We start from the raw sequence: 15,283 nt of genomic DNA on the forward strand, positions 1-15,283 counted from the left end.
AGTGCCTGACACATAGCGGGAAAGTCATAACTATTGGTTGAACGACAGACTGCCTGCCAGGCCAGGCAGCTTAAGTACTTGGATGTGGTAGGAAATAAAGTGGAACCATTTAGATGGGACCTTGAACCAGAGTTGGTTAGACTTGACTGGGCTAGCAGTGGAACAGCAGTTCAGCTGTGAAGTGATAACCATGTTTCTAGAAGATTCCTCTGGAAGACATTTACTGAATGGGTTGGGAGGGGACAGACTGGAGGGAGAGGGACACAAAAATTTATTTATTGGACAAATCTTTGTTGAGTGCCCACTGTGGCCAGTCAGGAGGCACTGTACTTGGCATTGGGGATAGGACTCTGAGTGAAACAGAGTTGTCCCTATGTGGGGGAGCTTATGGCTGTGATGGAAGAATGGAGGAAAGGGGGAGTCTCTTCAAGGCTTTTGAGTTTTAAAAGCCAGCTCTTCAGGGAATAGAAAGGATTCAGGGCAATTGATTTTGGAGTAAATATTACAGGTGAGAACTTGATCTCAGATTACTCACCACTCCTCCCAATCTCAGCCTCCCCACAGAGGAGATAAAGATTATCTAAGGCTGGGAAGGGACACGTTGGGGAAGGGATATATACATGCATAGCTGTCAGTGGGTCCTTGAGACAGGAACTCTATGTCCTGCTTCCCCAGGCCAGGGCTGCTGTTACTTGGGAAGCAAGGCAACATATTGGGCAAATAATCCAGAAGAAGCTCCATTTCCCATATAGATTTAGTTGCAACCTATGTGGACAAGAGACAGACAATTAAGAAGGACAATGCAGCTCAAAGAGGTTTAGATGAATTCTTCTCGTTCCCCCCTCCAACTCTATGTTAATTTTCCAAAAGGTGTGTACAACCTGAGAAACAAGGATAGAAAGAACCCTGAACTGTCTGAGGATGTTTCTACCACTCAGCTGGAAGAGAGTTGAAAAGAAATTAACTTGTCATAGGAAAAAAAAAAAAAAAGAAAAGTTACATTTCTTGCATGGGAAAGTCCACGACATGAGGTTGGTAGTTCTACAAATAAGAAACGATCTCACAAGCACATGTGAGGTTCCAACTGTGCAACTGTTAGAAAGGCTGGAAGGTGAGGCCCAGGATGCTGCTAGAGCCCGTTCTGGAAGAAAGAGACCCTTAGCCAAGGGAGGAAGTAATAAGGGGCCAGAGGAAGATGGGTATGTCTGGGAAACATCTGAAGGAAAGAAACAACTTGACATGATGGCAGACTGGTGGCTACTCATGTGTAGTCTGTGTGAAACAAGGACTCACCATATGGTCCTCCAAGGATGAAGTCATTAGCCACTACAGTCGCTGCCCTACAGCACACCCTGAAAAGAATTCAGAATGAAGAACGGGATGAGCCACTCTGTGCTTTGGCAAAACAGGTCCTTACATAGTTAGATATAACAGGAAAAAAATTTAATGAACCCCAACTTTCCACTGAGACATATGCTGGATCGCTGATGCTTCTTAGCCAAAATCACAGGTACACTGGCCTCTCCCCAAACCTCTTCTGAGCAGTTTCTCAGACTATCTGAGAGGCTGTCTCCTGGGCTAGAGTCCTCAGTAAGACACTGCATAAAACTCAACTCATAACTCTTATGTTGTGCACTTTTTTTCAATTGACAGTTTTGGTGACCATGAAAGGACCCAGAGCAACCTCTCTCCTTTGCCTGAACTCTAATAGGATCCAGAACCATGGTACCAGCAAGGGCCCCTTGTGCCTGTCTGCCTCCTTGGTGTGCCCAGATGAATTTAGGTGAGTCACTCCTGGTCTTGCTCTAGCATCTTGGTTGACAATCCTGAGTTTTATTCAGAGATTGTTAAACTCCTCACTATGAGGAGCAAGTTACCCTTGAACTTAGGATTCAAGAACAGGTGCCTTTATTTCCCAGTTGACAGACACTGGGAAGATTTTGCTCAGTTGAAAGACAGTGAGGAGATTGGGACTGGGTGATTAGGGAGGAGGCTGACCTGATATCTTTCCTCAAATCGGCTTCACAGACTTTAACAGAATTTGTTAAAGAATTTATTTCACAAAAATAACTAAATTTCCTTGACAATTGCATTGTAATCACGTCTTTAACCATGCCTTTTAAAGTCTTTTTTCATTTATAGACAGCTAGTGTTTTGCTCTGATGCTTTTTGAAAAGTACAGGTTTCTGATAAGTTTCAGATTATACTTCTAAACTGGGTAAGAAATTAAAGAATTCTGTTGGAAAAACTGATGTCTTTATAAAACTAACAGAGTATCAATATCAACAAGTATAACTTTTTATCTGAAATGTTTTTGGCTTTTAATCTTCGTTTTCCAGATATAAGGAAACCTTTTCCCTTAAGCTGTGACTTACAGCAATTTGGTAAATTATACCTTTGTAAGCAGAATTGAAATGTTTATCTTTTCTCTCTACCTGATACCTTCAGAATTTGTAAACTCTTTGTGAGTATTCTTAGTCTCACGGCAATATAGTTATTCGTGTAAGTTCAGTAAGAAACTGTTCCCCTTGAGCCCTCCTACACTGTTAGTGGGAATATAGTTTGGTGCAGCCATTATGGAAAACAGTATGGAGATTCCTTAAAAAACTAAAAATAGTTTTAGTTACTGAATGAGAAAACTAATTCAAAAAGATACAGACACCCCAATGTTCATAGCAGCACTATTTACAGTAACCAAATCATGGAAATAACCTAAATGTCCATCAATAGATGACTGGATAAAGAAGATGTGGTCTATATATACAATGAAATATTACTCAGCCATAAAAAAGAATGAAATAATGCCAATTGCAGCAACTTAGATGGTCCTAGAGATTATCATATTAAGTGAGGTAAGTCAGACAGAGAAAGACAAATAGCATTTGATGTCATTTATTTGTGGAATCTAAAAAAAAAGGCACAAATGAACTTATTTACAAAACAGGAACAGACTCACAGACATAGAAAACAAACTTAGGGTTACCAAAGGGGAAAGGGGGACGAAGGGATAAATTAGGAGTTTGGAATGAACTACTATATATAAAATTGATAAACAGCAAGTTCCAACTGTGTAGAACAGGGAACTATATTAAATTGCTTGTAATAACCTATAATGAGAAAGAATATGAAAAAGAATATATATGTATGTATAACTGAATTACTATGCTGTACACCAGAAACTAAGACAACATTGTAAATCCACTATACTTCAATTTAAAAAAAAAGAAAAGAAAGCCACTTCCTGGCAGATGCAAAAACCTCAAGATATTTTCGACTTCAAGAAGAGAGTAATTCATCCAAATTTATAGGTATTCAAGACAGAATCTGATGGCAAATCCTTGGCATGCATTTCCTGGCCTTGAGAGGACTTTTAAAGTTCAGTTTGAGAATTCTTATGAAAAGTCCCAGCAAAGTCAATTTAAAAGAGCGTATATGATCTATTACACTTATATGAATAATGAAGCCAAGTTTATTGAAACCAGACTTATTCTGCAAACAAATTAGTCTTAATTTTGGCTATATTTGGTAGAGTGAGGGTGGTTTTGGAGAGAAGAATTAGGTTTCAGTAATACACCTTTGTGGATATTAAGTTCTAGTGTTGTTAATTATCTTTGAGTTTTGGTATTTACTGCCTAAGACTCACTTCCTAGATGGTCCCTTTTACTATGTTGCATTATTGTAAAGCTTAATTGAATTATTAAAAGGACATTCTAAGCTAGTTTCTGAAGCTTATCATAGTAATCTGTCTTGGGATAAAGATCAGATGCCCCATGACCTGCAACCAGGGGATTACGCATACTGGAAAAGACATCATTTAAAGGACTCTCTCCAACCTAAATCAAAGGATACTTATCAGGTACTCTTAACTAGATCCTGTGAAGTGAAACTGAAGGGAACTCTGACTCTTGGATTCATATCTCCCACTTTAAAAGGCCCTCCTGTACCAAACTGGTCTATGGAGAGGACTGCTGACCTAAAATCACCTTAAAACAACACTCAGAGGAGAAACTACAACTGCACCAGGATGAGGAGAAGGTGACATCAAAAAAAATTTAAAATAAAAGAATAAATTTAAAAAATTTGTTAAGGGGAGGGTAATAGCTCAGTGGTAGAGCACATGCTTAGCATGCACGAGGTCCTGGGTTCAAACCCCAGTACCTCCACCGGAAAAAAAAAAAAGAAAGAAAGAAAGAAGAAGATGACATCAGAAGTAGACAGCTATCCCAAGATACTGGGCCTGACCTGTGTGATTATTTATAATGTTTTCTTGATTTCAATTGCAAGTACAAATCCTGTGCAGTTTAAAAGTCAATCCAATTGTCAAGTTATGGTCAATTAGTCATGTCCAGTATTTCTGGTTTACCTTGGTGGATTTCTCCACTCCAAGACTTTGATTGGGTAGCCCTTAGGAAATTTATTCTAGAAGAAAGAAGTTATATAGTTCTGTTCAGGCCATTACTGAAATTACTAGATGGGACCCCCCCCTCACTTGGCTAATCAATCATACCTGCTCTGACTCTGGTCATAAATAGAAATTTTCTTTAAAGTTTACTCCATCAGAACAATGAGCTAAATTTCAGTCAAAAACCATAACTTCTTGCTTATTCGGCGAGATCCTCCCTCAGTTATGGATGGTTATATATGGTTAACACCAGGCTATGGTCATTTTAGTTTAAAGGCCCCATTATGTTGGGAATAATTAAATTATACTAGGAATAATCAGCCTAATTACATTAGGAAATTGGGCTGAGTGTCTTATGAATAATGCCAATATATCATTACCCTTAAAGACAGCAATTGACTAGGTCAGATGACTGGGGATATATTGGGCTGCACCAAATGGAAGTTCTTGGTTTAACTTCTTCCTTATGACCTTATTCATGCTTCTAGGTGTCTTACTGGCATTCTGCCTCTTCTATGACATTGTCATTTCTTTCATTACCCAGCATGTCACTGAGCCTCTGACAAAAATAATGTTGACTAAACAACTTGAAACCATTGATCAAATATATAATTCTATATAAGATTAAAATGATTGTAATAGTGTAACTCTAGACATGGGAGGAAGCAACAAGAGGGAATCATTTCCTGGACCAGCAAGATAGGTGGTCCAGAGACTTTTATGGCTACCTAACAGGAAGTCCAGCAATAGCGCACTGAGTGGCATATCAACGAAATCCTCACCTGACCTAGGAATAAGCCTTACTAGCACCATGTGACAAACTACTTACAAAAGGCCTCCCAAACCTTGGTCAAATTTATGACCACAAGGGGGCAGTGTAAAACAAGGAATGTCACTCACCATCCAGTTCCACAAGTCAATAAATCAAGCCACTGGCAGCTGCTGATATGCAATATACCCTGAAAGGAATTCAGAATGAACAGGATAAATCACTCTGTGCTTTGGGAAAACGGGTAAAACGAGCCCTTAGATAATTATATATAACAGGAAACATTTTTATGAACACTGATTCTTTCATCTTCCCATACTTAGAAAAGCACTAGGATCATTAACTGAGATATCTGTTCCTCTTGACTAGCAGTAACCTTCTTCTGAGATGTATGCTGGATTGCTGATACTTCTTAGCCAAAATCACGGATATACCGGCCTCTCCCCCTACCTCTTCTGAGTAGTCCCTCAGAGCTATCTAAGAGGCTGTCTCTGGACTATAGTTCTCAGTAAGACACTGCACAAAACTCAATTCACAGCTCTTACGTAGTGTGTTTTTCTTTCAGTCAACATCTTGGAAGAAGGCAGAATTAGCAAACTGATAACAGCAGGGAGAAAAAAAAGGAGTTCTGTTTTACAGTTTTGAGTTTCAGAAACTGTTTTAACATCAAGAGGGAGCTTGCTTATGGTACCCAATGGGATAAAGCATTTGGACAGCAACCATGTTTTTAAAATAAATGTTCACTCTCCTCTCGTCATTGAATCTCTTGTTGTGCAGTGGAGTGGTATTTTTAGGACCTTCTAATACTTCATAGAGTCAAACAATAAAATTCAGTCTAGCAAATTTCCAAGATCTTATTGGCTATAAAAGATTCATCAATCAGGCAGCATCCCATCTCCAAAGGGCTACAGTAGGGAAAGGCTTTTAAGGCAGGACATGGGACTGAGAAACAGAAAAAAAAGATTATTTCGGGCATAGGTAATCTATCTATGGGGAACATAAGGGGTCAGTGTATCAGATTATGTCATCTTCCTTTGGGGGCTAGAGAGAGCCCATATGACAGGTTGCCTCATTGGTGCTGACCAAAAAATCTCCTGACTGACTGATTAAGTCTACATTTCTAGGGGAGACTGAAACTTCATTTAGGTTAGGTATTAAGCCCGGGTTTGAGGGCTTGTCCTAGCATAATTAACCCCATTTCAAACCTATGGTTTTCTTTTTAACAACATTGAAGTTGAAACAAGAATATCCAGAGAGATGAAGTGATTTGCCTAGAATCACAAAGCAGGCAAAAAAAAAATCACTTCATTCCAAATCTGTTGTTCAAATGTCCTTCATAACGCCGCCTTTTTGCTACAAATGGGCTCTGGGAGTTGGTACCTTTATTTCTCTAAAACTGAGAGAACATTTGGGAGCCATCTGCAGGGTTTGAATGTAGAAATGCCCTCAGAGGGAGAGGATGCATTTTCTCACTTTTGCGCCTCTTACTGCTTTTCTAACAACCTTTCCCTTTGTGCCTTTTTAGCGCGAAAAGTTTCTCAGAACAGGTGCATTCAGGAGCCTCTCCCTTAGAACTACATTTCCCACAATGCCTCAGGAGAGACCACATAGCTGAGAACTACATTGCCCGAAATGCCAAGGGTTTTTTTTTTTTTTTTTAGAGGCAGATAAGCTTCCCCTCTGAATTCAAAGATCCAGTTTGCCCAGATATAGTCACTTCTTTCCTTTTTCCTGCCAGAAAATTCCGTTCCCAGCTCGAACTTCGACCCCATTCTCTGGATGGGAACGCATGGGGCAAAACATAGTCCTAGAATAGGGCGCATGCGCTGACCGGCACCAGGCTTGGGCCCGAAGGGAGGCAGGCAGGTCCCCGGGCTCATCCCGCCTTGCGCGTGCGCAGACGATACACCAACGCCCCAGTGTGGAGGCGCGGGTTTAGTGGCGCGTTTTAGTGAAGTCGCACGTGAAGGGCAGCGGGGGCCGTAGCCCGGTGAGTGCGAGCCGAGACCAGGACTCGAGGTCAGCATGCGGGACCGGGAGGTGACAGCCGCTGCAGGCGGGAGCAGGGCGGAACCGGGAGGCCTGGCGAGCAGCAGTGGGGAGGGGTCCGACGTCGCGCGGTGGGGGAAACCAACTGGGGATCCTGCTCACCGTTGCTAAGCAACAGGGGGCGTCGTTACTAGGTAACACGGGAGGCACGCGTTTCCGGGGAGAAGAGCGTTCCGATAGCTGCTCCGAGGTCCGGCCGAGACCTGGCGGCTGTCAGGCTGGGGGACGAGGCTAGTGCTGAGCCCCTCACCCCTGACTCTTGCCTACGGCCTAGCATCCCACGGCCTCGCTCCGAGCCCTTTGGGATACTCCCAACCCCCGGGCCGCAGCGCGTCCCTTGCCGGCGACGCCACAAAGCAGGGCTTGGCAGGGGACACGCTGTTCGAAATAGCACATACATGCCACTGACACCCTGTCTCAGAGAGACTGGGTCCTGGAGAGGGCGCGGTGCGCCTGGGAAGCTGCCCCTTTGCCTGTCGCCCTGCCCCCAAACAGTTGCCGGGCAGCAGCTGTCCGGGGCTTAGCGGGGGCTGCCCTCACCTGCCAGGACGCTGACTTCATTCTCAGTGGCAGCTTCGCCCGGTCTAGGAGCTTCCTTTCAACTCAGCTGTGCTTTTCGGTGGCCGCTACATATTTGGATCAACTTAAAAATAGCCTCCTCTCCGCATCTCTCCATGGCTCTGCATTGCTACCGTCACCGCTTCTTGGCGGGCTTCTAATACTCACTTATTAGTCATTGTTCTGTGCTAGGCGCTGGGCTTCCAAGAAAAGTTAGCTGTGAAGTCTGAAGGGGAGGAGGTACTCAAAGTAATGGCGGAAGCAGGCATATAAACTGCTAAATTATGCGACAGTGTAATAAGAGATATCTTGGCAATTTGTGTACTGCAATGCTTCTGTAGATGTTTACAGAGTTCTTGCAGAAACATGTTAACTCCTTGCAATAACTCTTAACCTCGCTTGACCCCGTTTTACATTCGAGGAGACGAAAACTCAGGTTAAGTAATAGGCATAAGGTAGTGCTTGTAGTGTGTGACAGAGATGAGCCTGGGACAGAAGGAAGTCTAGAGTCCTTTGTGCACTGCTACACTTTGGGGGTTTTGCCTACAGTAGACTTCCGTGCTGCTGATCATTTGTGGCAGTTGTCTGGTTATGCATCAGAAATCTCTGAGGAGCTCTAGAAACCAAAGCCTGAACCCATCTATGGGAGAGTATGAGTAAGGCAGCCCCGCAAGGAGGCAGACACCTTTGCTTGAAAAGACTCTACAGGCTGAGAACCGGTGCTCCCTAGGGACAGCTCCAGCAATGATGGAGAAATCAGGGCCGGCAGAGGGCACTAAGTCAGCTGCCCTTCCTGCCATGTAGTGATTCATAGTGTGGAAGGAAGCTAATGGGAGGAAGAAGACTTGGCAGGGGATGTGTGGACCGCCACACCCTGCCTGCCCTCAGCAAACCACAGCTAAACATATGCTGCCTTCTCATACCGTAGTTCAGTGAAGCAGTTTCCTCAGCTCAGCAGGGTTCTCCTGGCCCTGCCTGAGCCATATTGCAGCTGTCTGAACAGAAGTGGCAGGTCTAGTCCCATATTTTTGCTGGCCTCATACGTCTTGGTGCAAACCCATGACGTGTAAGCCCAGCAGGTGTTTCATCCTCTGGGGTGTGATCCCGTTGCAGGGTCTAGGTGTTCTCTCACTTTGAGTTGGTTGACTTGGAGCAGGACTTTAAGCACCTCGAGGACAGGGACCATATCTTACTAAGGCAGTGTGAGGATGTGGAACGAACCACAGGGTAAGGTTTAGATCCTGGCTTCTGGAGTCAAGTCCCAGTTCTGCTGTGTGAACCTAAACAAGTCACTTGATCTCTGAGCCATAGTTTTCTGAGCAATATGTGTAGAGTAGCAGGACCTTATAAGATTGTTATAAGAGTTAAATGCAGTGGTGAGATAACAAGCACTTAATTATAAAACAACACACACTATACATACCACACACACTATACATACCACACACACAGTTTATCATGGTTGTGTGCCTCCTGTTTGGCTGCGGTCTAGCATTACAGGAGATGAAGATGGTTAAGACATACTTCTGCTCAGAGCTCAAGACTGCTTCAGCTCTTGACTGCCATGGCTTCTCTTTATTCCAAGTATTTGATTGGGCCAAAGTGAGGAGGCATCATGGCCATGGGTCAGATTCTTGCTGAAGAAGAAAGGAGAAGGAATGCTGTGAACGCAGTCTGAAGAAGGGGACCAGACAGCTATCTGCACTCTTACATGCAAATGGCCCACTCCAGACTCCTGTTCGATTTGGTTTCTGGTACCCTTCAGAAGGTCAGCTGGCGGGGCAATGCCAGCCTCATCGTGGAGTTTATTTCATGGTCCTCCAGCTCCTTTCAGCTGGAACATAGGGACGCCTGAAAGTTGAGGATGGCACAGAACCCAGGAGGCTGCCATGGAGGGAGCAGCTCACATCATCCTGACCTTCTAGAACTGAGGAGATGACATCTGATCCCTCCTGGTGGAGGCCCTTGGATATAGAATCCAACCCAGGATAGCAGCCCTGTTCTTTCAGTCCGCAGTCATGACCCAGATAGACCAGGAACTGACCTGAGTGATCCTCATCTCCGACCACTGGTGGCAGGGACCGTCTGTTTCCTGATTTGTGCCAAGAAGAATAGAAGGCTTCCCCGTTTGAGGTTGTTGTATATGAACTGCATGTTTGGCAGCCCTGCTTGATCCTCCAGGTCTCAGGAGGGACTTACAGCAGCTGTTTCTGGGCCAAAAGTTGCCCTGAAAGTGATATTTTTATAACCTCTTCTTGGACCCTCCTCCTTCCCACTAAACAAGAATGAGAATATCTTCTCTTCCATCTCGTCCATCCTGACAGCTCCAGATTTCTGGCCAACTCCCTGAGTGCCCTGGTAACTGCACAAACTTCGAAAACCTGGTTGCTTCTGCCTCGGGGGCATGGCCTAGCCTCTGCTCATCAGGGCTGAATCATGGAAACTCCCTGGAGCCACAGGTTCATTTCTGAGCCTGGAAGAGAACAGGGGATTTGCTGGTAGGGTTTGACTTTTCTCAAGCATGGTGGCAAGTAGAAGTTGGAACTGAAAACGTTTTTCTTGGCTGCATCCACACATATTTCAATGAGTTGGTACTTGTTGGGTCTTAACCTGCCTATAGCATCACGTTACAGACGAGATCAGAGCACAAAATACAAAGTGGCTAAGTGAATTGTCACCAGTAATTCATAGAGTTGACTGGTAGATGCCAAGACTATTTTACTACTTTGGCTCATGAATAAGCCTATTGTTTGACTTTCCAAATCACTTCTGAGACTTAAGTTGGAGAGGATACAGCACGGTGGTGTGTGTGAGGGGATCTGATGTCAGATGCCCCTGGATTCAAATCCTGGCTTCCCCACTAACTACTTATCCTTCCTCGGTTTCTTCATCAGTGAAGAGGGGGATAATAACAGTACCTACCTGCTGGGTTGTTGTTGGATTAAATGTAATTGGTGGTGCATGGTTAACTTTTTATTAATCATAATATCTTGACTTCGGAGTTGTGCTTTCACTCTGCCTACGTTGGGGGCTGGGGAGTTGAGGTCATTCTGTGTCAGGGGGGTTCAACTTTGCCCAGTGGAATCCCTTGGGGAGCCTTTGCAGATCTAGGATCAGGCCACACCAGACGGTGACATCAGAACCTCTGGGCTTGGGACAGAGGCCTCAGTACTTGGTGTAGCTTCCAGGTGATTCCAGTGAGCAACTGCAGTTGACACCCGCTGTGTTACCTTCACCACCGGTGAGTGTGCGATTTGGAAGCAGAACCTTAGGTTCAAATCCTGGCCTTTCTACTTAGCCCAGCAACCTTGGGCAAATGCTTAACTCCTAAGTCTCAGCTTCTTCTCCTCTGTATTGGTAGTGGCAGGAGGCTAACACCCACCTCACATGAGAGCGGATGGCCTGTGTGCAGTATGTTCTTATTTGAGCATGTAACTGATCACTTTTCCTTATGTCATTTATTTGTGTGCTGTTTTTCAATTTTTTGAAAAAATCAGCTTTATCTTCAGTAGTCTGTAATCTCCTTGGGAACAGAACCTTATGGTCTTTTTTTTTTTTTAATGCCCAAAGCACCTAAGATGCAGAGATAGGCCTTCAGAGTTTAGAACTGGAATAAGCCTTAGAGAGATCTTGTCATCCACTTAAGGCCCGGAATGATACTTGCTGGTTAATTAATATGCAGGTGGTAAAGAATGTGAAAGAGGAACCTGTGAATCAGATCGTTGTGCCCAGCTTAAGTCGAAAGTCCCAGTTCTGCCTTTCTCAGCGAACAGGGTGGGGTGGAGGAGGGAGATGGGGCATGTCATGCCTGGGACAGTGGGTGTCTCTGCTCATTCGGGCTCTCTGCTCACCCTGAGCTTCTCTCCCGGCAGACCCAGCCATGGCAGGCACAGGGAGCAGTTTGCCATGGGGCAAGCATCTGTTCAAAGTCATCCTGGTGGTCCTCGTGGCCTTCCTCCTCCTCCACTCAGCATCATCCCAGTCCCATCGAGACTTTGTGTCATCAGACCAGCAGAAGAGGGAGGTCCCAGTTGATCTCCTGAGCCAGATAGGTCGATCTGTGCGGGGAACACTGGATGCCTGGATTGGCCCAGAAACCACCCACCTGATTTCTGAGGTAAGGAAGGCATTCCCTGCCGTGATTCCATGAACTGAGGAAAGAGGAGATGTCCATGGCCGCTGTCTTGGCTCCACATCCTCTGTGTGTCGTAATCCCTGGGGCAGAGAGCCCCAGATTCCACAGGATGAAGCCAGACAGTTCCTGCCTTTTGCACTCCCTTTGTTTGATTCCTACCCAATGGCCTTTAGCTCCACCCCCAGTTTTCCCTTTTTCCTGCCCTTCCCTGCCAGAAAGGCTAGGAAATGAGCCATCTTTATAAACCTGTGTCACGGGTGACTGCAGAGTGTGACTTTGGTCTAAATCTGACCCGAAATCTAAAATTGGCAAACTGGCAAGACCTGAGTCCATTCCTTCACCTGGAGAGGTCGGGGTGGGGATGACACAGGGCCTTAAGGCAGGGCTGTCTCTTCCACCTAATGGATCCCAAGCTTGTCACATACCTTTGATAGGTCGTACTAAACAAGTCACTTGTAAAATCTGTAATACAGAAGAGCTGATTGTCTCCTTTTCCATGGAAAGATCCTAGCCCTTTACAGGTCTTACTTCACACACCTTCATGATTCCCTGGGAGAGTCGGAGTGCCCCAGTTTTATGGGGTGACTACTCCAGGGACTTGATGAGCACCCCCATGCCCATGTTCCCCTGCAACTACCACCGCAGTATTCCTGCCAATCAGTTGAATTAGGGCCCAGATGTCCTGGGTTCCATTTCAGAAAGGAGAAATGGCCTGGTGTCCAAGCCTGTGCACTAGAAAGTGGCTGTGGAAGGGACCCCTCAGTCAGGCCCAGGCAGGCAAACCTCTGGCAAGAGGCGGGGTGGGGGAGATGTTCGTGGGAGGTGCTGGTGAGGCTCGAAGGAGGGGTGATCATGACTTCTGGACTCATCTCCTGCCTGGCTCTTCCTGCAGACCTTGGCCCAGGTGATGTGGGCCGTCTCATCCGCCATCTCTGTGGCCTTCTTCGCTCTGTCTGGGATCGCCGCACAGCTGCTGAGTGCCTTGGGGCTCGAAGGTGAGTGGCAGAGAACTGGTTAGGTCAGCTGGAGCTCAGCCTGTCTCTTCTTGTTTAGGGGAGTTTATCTTTTCAGGGTCTAGACTTTTTCCCCAGGAACACCTCCCGGGTTCCCCCAGAGGCCAGCATAAGAGCAGGCTAATATTGTCACCACCTGCCGGGTCATTGTTTGCTTCACACCAGGTGAAGCATGATGCTCAGACATAGCACCTCATCTGTCACCCACAGCCCAGAGAATTACTCCCATTTCATAGATGCAACAGGCTTGACCAAGAGAAGTAACGTCCTCCCAGCCAGCGGGAACTGGAGCTGAGGTCCAAGCTCATGTCTCTGACCCTATGAAAGAGGATTTTCCCTTTGCAGAGGGGTTTAGCTCCTCCCCTTTTTGGGGTTCTTGACCACCCCTCTCCCCTCACCACTCCAGGCTGGCTGATTCTGTGACTCTCTCCCCTTCCAGGAGATCACCTCACCCAGGGCCTGAAGCTCAGCCCGGGCCAGGTCCAGACCTTCCTGCTGTGGGGAGCAGGGGCCCTGGTGGCCTATTGGCTGCTGTCCCTGCTCCTCGGCTTGGTCTTGGCCTTGCTGGGGCGAATCCTGTGGGGCCTGAAGCTGGTCCTCTTCCTGGCCGCCTTTGTGGCCCTGGTGAGGTCGGTACCCGACCCGTCCACCCGGGCCTTGCTCCTCCTGGCCTTGCTCACCCTCTACGCCCTGCTGAGCCGCCTCACTGGCACCCGGGCCTCGGGCGCCCAGCTGGAGGCCAAGGTGCGGGGGCTGGAGCGCCAGGTGGAGGAGCTGCGCTGGCGGCAGAGGCGAGCGGCCAAAGGGCCCCGAAGTGTGGAGGAGGAGTGAGGAGGACGCTGGACACCGCCACCTTCATCGTACCAAAGAGCTGAGCTGCTTCTGGGTTTCACAGCCCTCCTCCAGCCCCCTGCCCCTCCCTTGCCCTGTCTCTGAACCTTCCGAACCTTGATCTGGGCACCACACCCCTTAGCCGAGAGAGAGGAAGACCATTCTGCTGGTCCTCAGGGGCCCTGTCTTCTGAGGTTCTCTGCCTGGGGTTGGTTCTCTTAACCCTCTCTCTGCTCCCAGCCTGTCTTAGCCAGGGCCGGTTGGGGGGCCTCCTTGCCAGCTTCTGCACCTGCTCTCAGTGAACATCACTGCTGTTGGCCTCCCGTGACTCAGTTACCACCTTGCCTTCCTCCTGATGCCCTGGCGCTCCTGTCCTTCTCTGGCTCTTCCTTTGCTAAGTCCCCAGCTTCCTTCCCATTTGTCTTCTTCCAGCTCAGTCTTCCAGCCAGACCACGGTCCCTCAAGGCATGCTCCTGTTCCTTCATTGCCCTGTGTGGGGAAGAAGCGGGGCAGATGGGGCTTGAGGGGAAGGGAAATGGGGGAGTTCCCCTGAGGGGCTGGGGCTGGGATGTACGTGAGTCTGTTACAAGTGCCTTAATCCGAGCCAGTGGGGCCTTTTGCCTGCCCGCTGCCGTACTGTATGTAGGAAGGTGCACTGTGGCTGCTTTGTGTCCAGAGGAGAGTGGTTCCTCTCAGAATCTTGATTCCCCTTCAGCCAAAGCAAAAGATGACTGCTTCATAGGCTTGTGCCTGCAAGTAGGACCCTGCAGTGGCCACCAGATCCCCTGTGGGGACTTCAGAGACCCTGAAGGAGGAAAGAGGGGTCATCTCCTTGTCTGTACCATGCCAGGCGGCTCTCCATCTCTCTCTCTCCATCACTGCCACCAAGGAGTTGCTGATCAGCGGCCGCCAGCAGCCTGGGAGGAACACAGAACAAACAGTAGAGATGCCCCCACAACCCCTTTCCCGTGTCATGCTCTGGGGGAGCCGGGGGAGCCGAGCCCTCCCCACGGGGCTCTCCTCTGGTGGAGGTGGGCATCCTCCTCTGCCAGACCCAGCACATGATGTGAAGAGTAAAGACATGCCCAGGTCTGTTGAGGTTTGATGTGGAATCACAGCTGCAGTGATATATATTTTTATCAGCGCTTGGTTGGTTTTAAATAAAGTGCACGCTATTTTATTATCTTGTTCCGGATAAAACGTATTTACTCAGTCTGGCTGGCTTTGATTGTTCCCTCTCCAGCTAAACCTGTTTCCGTGGAGCTGCTCCATTCTGCTCCCTGCAGGAGCAGTGGGAAGCTTGTGGAAAGGGAGGGAGCACAGAAGAAGGCTGGTACCAGGTACCCTTCCCTCCAAGAGTGTGAGGAATGAGGAGGGCATGCCCCCGTTACCAAACTTCCAGGAACTGACCAGCTCTGTTGGAATCGTGTGCCTGTGGGGGGAGGTGGAGGGAAGTACCCCTTCCACCCCTGTGTGCAGGAGCCATGAAGGCTGGCCCCCAGCCAGAGAGAGGCCTGCCTGCCCTC

The 15,283-nt window shown here is 47.2% G+C and overlaps 1 protein-coding gene and 1 long non-coding RNA gene across 4 annotated transcripts; one reads left to right on the top strand and one right to left on the bottom strand.

The window, feature by feature from the left end:
- Nucleotides 1–895: 895 nt before the first annotated feature.
- LOC116666491 lies at nucleotides 896–7,885 on the bottom strand. The gene is made up of 3 exons (XR_004323382.1): nucleotides 7,761–7,885; nucleotides 5,303–5,361; nucleotides 896–1,352 (listed from the first exon to the last, which is right to left on the bottom strand). It is a non-coding gene; the product is annotated as an uncharacterized LOC116666491 (long non-coding RNA).
- Nucleotides 7,005–14,961, top strand: TMEM109 (transmembrane protein 109). 3 transcript variants are annotated; one of them, XM_014566814.2, is made up of 4 exons: nucleotides 7,005–7,161; nucleotides 11,651–11,895; nucleotides 12,806–12,908; nucleotides 13,366–14,961. In XM_014566814.2, the coding sequence occupies exons 2-4, from the start codon at nucleotides 11,659–11,661 to the stop codon at nucleotides 13,755–13,757; spliced, it is 732 nt and encodes a 243-aa protein (XP_014422300.1). In that variant the 5' UTR covers nucleotides 7,005–7,161; nucleotides 11,651–11,658; the 3' UTR covers nucleotides 13,758–14,961. The 3 variants fall into 3 exon arrangements, with proteins under 3 accessions (XP_014422300.1, XP_006193699.1, XP_014422301.1); XM_006193637.3 differs by having other exon boundaries at nucleotides 7,033–7,190; XM_014566815.2 differs by lacking the exon at nucleotides 7,005–7,161 and adding an exon at nucleotides 10,773–11,019.
- The last annotated feature ends 322 nt before the right edge of the window (nucleotides 14,962–15,283 follow it).

This window comes from Camelus ferus, chromosome 10 (genome assembly GCF_009834535.1).
Source record: "Camelus ferus isolate YT-003-E chromosome 10, BCGSAC_Cfer_1.0, whole genome shotgun sequence".
Classification (NCBI taxonomy): domain Eukaryota; kingdom Metazoa; phylum Chordata; class Mammalia; order Artiodactyla; family Camelidae; genus Camelus; species Camelus ferus.